Genomic DNA, 7,396 nt, shown 5'->3' with positions numbered 1-7,396 from the left:
TCAGTGAATAAACAAGATGTTCTCAGGAAACAAAGTCCCAGATTAAACACAAAGTAAAGCGAAAGATAAAGTAACTAACACAGAATTCATTTCAGTTAAATTGCTCCCATCTGTCATGAAGACGACACACATGGAAGCTACTAAATGCCTAAAAGTCAGTTTGAATAGAAAATACTTTTCTTTTCGTCTATGGCTAATATAATTAATATTTTATCTCATACCAATATTTTGTATTTATTCTGATATGTTTGAAAGCAACTATTTATATGCAAAGATCTACAAGCACAAAAAGCCAGTTTCAGTTATTTTACTTTTAAATTGCAAAACATGGAGAATAAACCAAAAGTCACGGCTTAATATTCTCCCTGCTGTGATTCAAATATTTCTGACAGCTGTGCTTGAACATCCACAGGGACACGAAACCTCTGACATGAAGCCTGAGGAGGAGAAAGGGAGGAGCAGAGGAGGTCAAAGGTCAGAGTGCTTAAAGGAGGGAAACCGGGGAAACATGGGGAGACGGGGAAGTCATATCCAGTGTAAACAGTGAATGAGAAGCTGTGATGTGGCTGAAAATTAAAGAAAAATTGCTAAATGTAAATTTTGGGGTGTCTTCCATGATTTACATTAGCGATGTGAGAGGCTCCTGAATCAAATGTTCAGCTTCTGATGAAATGTGTTTTGCGGTGGCTCTGATGGAGCTCGGGCTTCCTGCTCCTCTGACTCTGAACACGGAACATTGACTCGTGTTAGATCTGGATCGATCCTGTCAGTGTGTTGTGAGATTTAAACGATCAAAGTGAAGCTGCTGTGAGTAAAAATTCAGCAGTTCAAACATGATTTGTAATCAGCCAATCGGAGAGCCAGGAGGACAATGAGCTTTTAAAACGCCTCTAGATCTGTTTTTTAATGTTTATGTTTCTATCCCTCTTCCTGTTTATTATTTTCTTCTGTGTCTTTTATATTAATTCTTATTCTGAAACAAGATTCTATTTTATTGATATTTTATTATTGATTTTTGATTTATTGATCACAGACGGGCTGAAGTCTGAAGGGGACAACAGGCGATTTTTAGCGGGTCCAGCGCTCAGTGAGACGTCCATGTGGAAGAAACACTGAAGCGGAACCTTCATCTCAACGTTTTCCAGTCGGACATCATTAGAGCGCGGACTCGGGACCACCAGGGAGAATCGCGAAGTAACTAGTTGAGACTTCTTTCTCTCCTGAGAAAATGGCGACAGTTGACGTGATGTTCATGTCCTCGGCGGAGCGCGCGGAGCTCCTCAGAGGGCTCGTGGCGGACAAACTGAGCACCGCCGCGCGGGAGATCTTCGCGGTGGTGGACAGAACCGTGGCCGGGTTCGAGGAGGAGGCGTCGGGTCTGAGGAAGGTGATCGACCTGCAGAGGAGGCAGCTGAGCTGCTGCTGCAGGCCGCAGGTCACGCTGTTCAGGATAGGTGCGACCAGACTCCATTCAAAAATCTGCTGATTTAACACCACGAACCTCTGAACCAGCTGTCTGCAGAATCAAGTTAAACCACGATGACTAATCTGAGATTTTTATATGAAGTCATTAAAACGAGCTCCATGTTAAGCAACATAAAAGTGATGAACACATTTATGCATCAATACTTTACATCTTTGTTGGAGACTCTAAAAATGTACAACCAATAACTTGTTCAGTGGTTGTTGGGTAACTGACGCTGTGAACCAGTCTTCATTCAAAAATCTGCTGATTTAACACCACGAACCTCTGAACCAGCTGTCTGCAGAATCGAGTTAAACCATGATGACTAATCTGAGATTTTTATACAAAGTGAACACATTAATTCATCAATGCTTAAATTTGTTGGAGACTCCAAAAATCACAAATAGTTGTTGGGTAACAACTCCAAACTCCATTCAAAAATCTGCTGATTTAACACCATGAACACCTCAAACAGCTGTCTACTGAGTTTAAACTTGTTGAATCTGATTTAGTCACTTTTAAGATTAACAGCGACGAGGACAGATACTCTGAGCCTCGGACAGAGGTGAAAAGTAACTAAGTACATCTTTGTATTCCTTGAGTTACTTTGAGATAACTTCAGTTGTTTTGCACAGTCATGTTAATAGAACAAATATCAACACATAAAGTCATATTCATATCAACAGAATGCTGGTGTGATTATCTAGTTTTAATTGAACCCACTGTCTTGTTTCTGGTTCTGATCCAGATGAGGAGCTTCCTGTCTGTGAGCTGACAGCTGGAGGAAGAACTGAGGAGCACAAATCTGAGCCCAGTACGTCTTTAAATCCACTTATACATTTTCTGCTTCATGTTATACAAAATATAATGAAGAAGTAAATCATGATGACTTATTTATTTCAGATTATTTTGCTACCAATAACGTTTTTGGTAGTCATTGGGTAACTTGACACTGTGCACCAAACTCCATTCATAAATCTGCTGATTTAATGTCATGAACATGTAATCCAGCTGGCTGCACTTTGCTGAGTTCTGTGGTATTTTTACTGCGTTGCTTTCCTGACGAGTAACTTTGGACGTTCAGACCAAAAGGACAAATTAAACCAACATAAAAATTATTAATATTCATGTAATCAGTTTTATGATACATTTTTAGCTTCAGCAAGTTTTGACTGAGTTAAAACAGAATTCTGGTGTGATTATCTAGTTTTAATGGGACTTCCTGTGTTGTTTCTGTTTCTTGGTTCTGATCCAGATGAGGAGATTCCTGTGTGTGAGCCGACAGCTGGAGGAGGAAGTGAGGAGCACAAATCTGAGCCCAGTACGTCTTTAAATCCACTATTACATTTTCTGCTTCATGATGCTTTAAACGTTTTTAAAACTTAATCAAACATCTTCCAATAACAACACGATAACGCAAAAACTGCTGACTGTGAACGATTGAAACCTTGATCTCTGATCCAGAGGAACCTGTGTGTGATGAAGAGGAGGCTGGAGGACAGGAACTCCCCGAGGACGAAGAGCAACCAGCACGTATGTCCAGTACAAGAACTTCTGACGATGATGGTGATTTTTGCAGTGAGGTCTTTGTCGCTGCAAAATCAAGATGTAATCTTTTGTTTTTGTTTACGTCAGATGTGGAGGAGTTCTCAGGCCATGCTGAGGAAGAGGAGGGTGGAGATGAAGCAGCACAGAGCTCCAGTCTCCATCAGGACGACCCGAAAAACCGGGATCATCAGACACCAAAAGCAAGGTTCAGACACGATGTGATGCACCACTCAGAGAGGTTTGGGTCACACAGAACGACTCTAATGGTCCTCCTTCGTTGGATTTTTTTCTTGCAGAGGTCGGTCTGTGAAGATGAAGTGCAATAGGAACGATCCGCTAAACCTCCGAGTCGGTCTCCTGAAGGACTCCCACTCCAGCGTGCTCAAAAGAAGCAGTAAGAGTCCAATAGAACCCTGAAACGACCTGTCAGGATGTCTGGAGGAAACTCTCAGGGCACCGACCCTTGTTGGAGAATAAAAAGACCAAACGATGTCCTTATCATTTGGAAGTGAGGTTAGAATGTGTGTTCCCTTCAGCTTTGTGATGAACTTGTGTCTGTGTGTTAGTGCTCATGTGTCTGGTGAAGGACCTGACGTGTCCTCAGCGCCTGCAAGAGTCCGACTTCCTGGACCTGCTGAGGTCCACCTTCCCTCAGCTGACCGGAGGGTTTGACGTCTTCACAGTCGACTCCAACAGGAGACTGAAGCCTCTGAAACTACAGACACTGACACCAGAGGAGATCCAGGGGTCCATCAGATCCACAGGGAAAGGAAGATCAGCGCTGTATATCAGAGTTAAGGTACATCCAATTATTTATATATCATCCTGGACAGAACACCTCCGCCAAGACCCAACAGACCCCTTTAATTCATCAAGCCTGATCCAGTATCAAGCTCTGATGGTTCCAATTCACTCTGAATCTGAAAACCTCACATAACTGCATAACTACAGTCTGAACTCACCAGTAGATACCAGACACCTGAACACCTGATGTTTGGTTTTTCATCAATGTGCATTAGTCCATGAGAAATCCACAAATCTTGCAATGTTGAGGTGGGAAAAAGTTCTGCCCCCTTTTTTTCAAGATCCTTACTTAAAATTAATGTGGTCTGTTCTGGGCCAAGACCCGTCCTCCATCCAAGTATGGTGGAAGTCGGCTCTGTAGTTTTTCTGTAATTATAAACCAGCTCCCAACAAAACAACCAACTACAAAACAACTAACCAAATAAAACAACCAGCAAAACAACCAACTACAAAACAACCAACCAACTGCAAAACAACCAAAAAACAAAACAACCAACCAACAAAACAACTAACTACAAAACAACTAACCAAATAAAACAACCAACAAAACAACCAACCAACAAAACAACTGACTACAAAACAGCCAACCAACAAAACAAAAAAACAGCCAACCAACAAAACAAAAAAACAGTCAACAACAAAACAAAAAAACAGCCAGCCAACATAACAACCAACAAAACAAAAAACAGCCAACCAACAAAACAACCAGCCAACAAATCAAAAAAACAGCCAACCAACAAAAAAACATCCAGCCAACAAAACATCCAGCCCACAAAACAACCAGCCAACAAAACATCCAGCCAACAAAACAACCAGCCCACAAAACAACCAGCCAACAAAACAACCAGCCCACAAAACAACCAGCCAAACAAACAACCAACAAAACAACCAGCCAACAAAACAACCAGCCAACAAAACAACTAACCAAACAAAACAAACAACCAACAAAACAAACAACCATAAAAACAACTAGCCAACTACAAATCAACCAACCAACAAATAAAACAACCAACAAAACAACCAACCAACCAACAGACAAACCAAGTGTCAGTGGGTGGTCTGCAAAGTTCAGGCTAGTAGTGGCCCCTAAAGCTCTGAACAGCCAGTTGTTGGAGAGTAGCAATTTAACTGTTGTCATTTCTTGCAGAGAGCAAAGACAACCAGCCCAAAACAACTTCTTCCTCCAGAGACAACAGACGAGAACACCGCCAATACAAGCCGAGATGATAACAGAACTAATGCGAGGTGAGACCAGACCAGACAGAAAGGAAGATGTCTTCAGGAGCTGGACGTTAACAAGCTCCGTTCAGCTCAGTGTTTGAGTTACAAGATTTAAATAAATGACAATGTCTGTTTCTACCTTCAGTTCCGACCACAGTCCTGTTGAAAAAGTGGATCATCAGTCTGGCAATTCAAGACGACAGCAACAATTGAAGGTGGAGGAAGACGGGCAACAATGTGGAGTATCACAAGACTCTAGTGGCTCGTCTTCTGCCTGCGCTGCTGCTGAGAGCGAAGGAGAACATGGAGATGATGATGAGGAGGAGGTGGAGGAAGAAGACGACGGAGATGATGAATGGAAGCCAGACAAGAATGACAAGGAGCTGAGTGAGGACCAAGCTGAACCAAGACCATTGAAGACGACGAGGAAGCAGCGAGTCAAACATCCGGGAGACAAATCAAAGAGACAGAAACAGAAGGAGGCGTCGACTGAAAACAGTGACGCTGCTCTGTCCTGTAAAGTCTGCCATGCTCTGCACAGGTCAAAAAACATATTGATCAAACACGCCTGGACTCACGTGGACGATCCGGAGAGGCTTTGTGGAGCGTGTGGAGAACGTTCAGAGACTGCAGACGAGCTGAGAAGTCATCTTCAAACTCATCTGAAGACACACAGCTGTGACATATGTGGAAAGTCTTTCCTCACTGCTGCTAGTCGACGTAGCCATGCTGCGCTACACACTGGAGAGCGACAGTATAAATGTGAAATATGCTATAAAACATACACGTGCTCGTCTGGTTTGAGAAATCACCTGTGGCAACATGTGAATGAGAAACCGCACAAATGTGGCGTCTGTGATCAGTCCTTTGCTTTCAAACAGCAGCTGAGGATCCACAGCAGCAGCCACACAGGAAAGAAGCTCTACTGCTGCAACGTTTGCAGCAAATCCTTTGCCGACTTCCGAGCGCTGTCCCGACACAAGTTGTTGCACGTGGGAATAAAATATTTCTGCTGCCAGGTTTGTGGGAAGCATTTTAGAACTTCTGTAAGACTGAAACTGCACGAGAAAATTCACTCAGAGCGAGACAAAGCGTTTCTCTGTGACATTTGCTGCAAAATGTTCTACACGAGAGGTGAGTTGAAGGTTCACCTGAGAAGACACACCAAGGTGAAGATCACCTGCACCAAGTGCGGCAAGGGGCTGTCATCTAAAGAATCTCTAAACAGTCACATGATCGTCCATGCCGCGGAGAGGCCGCACCAGTGCTCAGAGTGCGGCCTGCGCTTCAAACGCATAGGCAACCTCACCGCACACATGAAAATCCACACGGGCGTCAAATCATACATCTGCGGAGTTTGTGGGAAAGCTTGTGCTCGCAAGACGTATCTGACGGTCCACATGAGGACGCACAGCGGAGAGAGACCGTACGAGTGCACCGTCTGTGAGAGAGCCTTCACTCAGAGCCACTGTCTGAAGTCACACATGAAGAGCCATCAGGAGGTGGAGGAGGCAGCGGAGGACGGACTCAAGTCCAGCTGAAGTGTCAGACTTTTCTTATTCTTCTTTTAGATTTTGATGCTCTGGAAGTTTTACAGATGAATGTTCTGAGGTCACAGTTGCTGCTGACTGTGGTCACAAACACTGAGGGGGGATCAGCAGCGTTGGCTCCCGGCGGTGCCGGTCGGTCCAGTGCTGAATGAGCTGGACCGCATTCCTCCACATTCTGCTCCCTGCTCATTGGATACAACTGAACCAGAAAACATTCTGTGGACTCAGGAGACTTTAACTACGGGACCTCACAGACTGCAGTGGAATGTTTGAGGCCTCATAGTCATAGTTCTTCTGTAAAATATTGACTTCAGCTGCTGTTTATTAAATTCTGAGCGTTTCTGCCTAAAATCACTGGACTTATTGCTTGAATCATAGCTGTCAGATAAAGCTGCAACAGAAACAAAACACCGGAGCCTCTTTAAAGGGATATTCCGGTGTAAATTTAATCCATGGTCTAACAAACCATGAAACTGTGTTAGACTCCCTCTCAAGAGATCAAGTTAGCAGACTAATTTATGGAGTTTTATCAACCTCAGAAACGACCGCACGACAACAATACACTGCAGGAAATGGATCCAAAAAGCCACAAATAATGCTCAGAACAGCACCAAACTTCAGCAACAGTACAAATGGAGTCTCAGCACATAGTCCGGGGCATCTAACCTCTGCTAGCTTAGCTGGATTTCTACTGAAAAGCTGACTAAATTTACCACTCTTCTGCAGCAGCTTCCTGTTGACGGGAAGTCCAGACGAGTCGATCACCAAATACGTACTTTTTACTCCAATTCCTTTTTTTGAAAACACT

General features: G+C 43.6%; 1 protein-coding gene across 1 annotated transcript; it reads left to right on the top strand.

Annotated features, from left to right (window-relative positions):
- Positions 1-1,228: 1,228 nt before the first annotated feature.
- On the top strand, positions 1,229-6,942 carry LOC115590376 (zinc finger protein 835-like). Its single transcript, XM_030431732.1, has 9 exons — positions 1,229-1,454; positions 2,214-2,279; positions 2,721-2,786; positions 2,930-2,998; positions 3,101-3,218; positions 3,310-3,407; positions 3,580-3,812; positions 4,965-5,062; positions 5,184-6,942. The coding sequence occupies exons 1-9, from the start codon at positions 1,229-1,231 to the stop codon at positions 6,577-6,579; spliced, it is 2,370 nt and encodes a 789-aa protein (XP_030287592.1). The 3' UTR covers positions 6,580-6,942.
- The last annotated feature ends 454 nt before the right edge of the window (positions 6,943-7,396 follow it).

Source organism: Sparus aurata, chromosome 10 (genome assembly GCF_900880675.1).
Source record: "Sparus aurata chromosome 10, fSpaAur1.1, whole genome shotgun sequence".
Taxonomy (NCBI): Eukaryota; Metazoa; Chordata; class Actinopteri; order Spariformes; family Sparidae; genus Sparus; species Sparus aurata.
Note: the sequence above shows the minus strand (reverse complement) of the source record. Positions and strands in the feature narration are given on the sequence as shown.

Coding starts and splice junctions, on each gene's coding strand:
- LOC115590376 (XM_030431732.1), top strand. CDS start 1,229: ATGGCGACAGTTGACGTGATGTTCATGTCCTCGGCGGAGCGCGCGGAG. Junction 3,408..3,579: donor CAGCGTGCTCAAAAGAAGCA/GTAAGAGTCCAA, acceptor TCTGTGTGTTAG/TGCTCATGTGTCTGGTGAAG. Junction 3,813..4,964: donor CGCTGTATATCAGAGTTAAG/GTACATCCAATT, acceptor CATTTCTTGCAG/AGAGCAAAGACAACCAGCCC.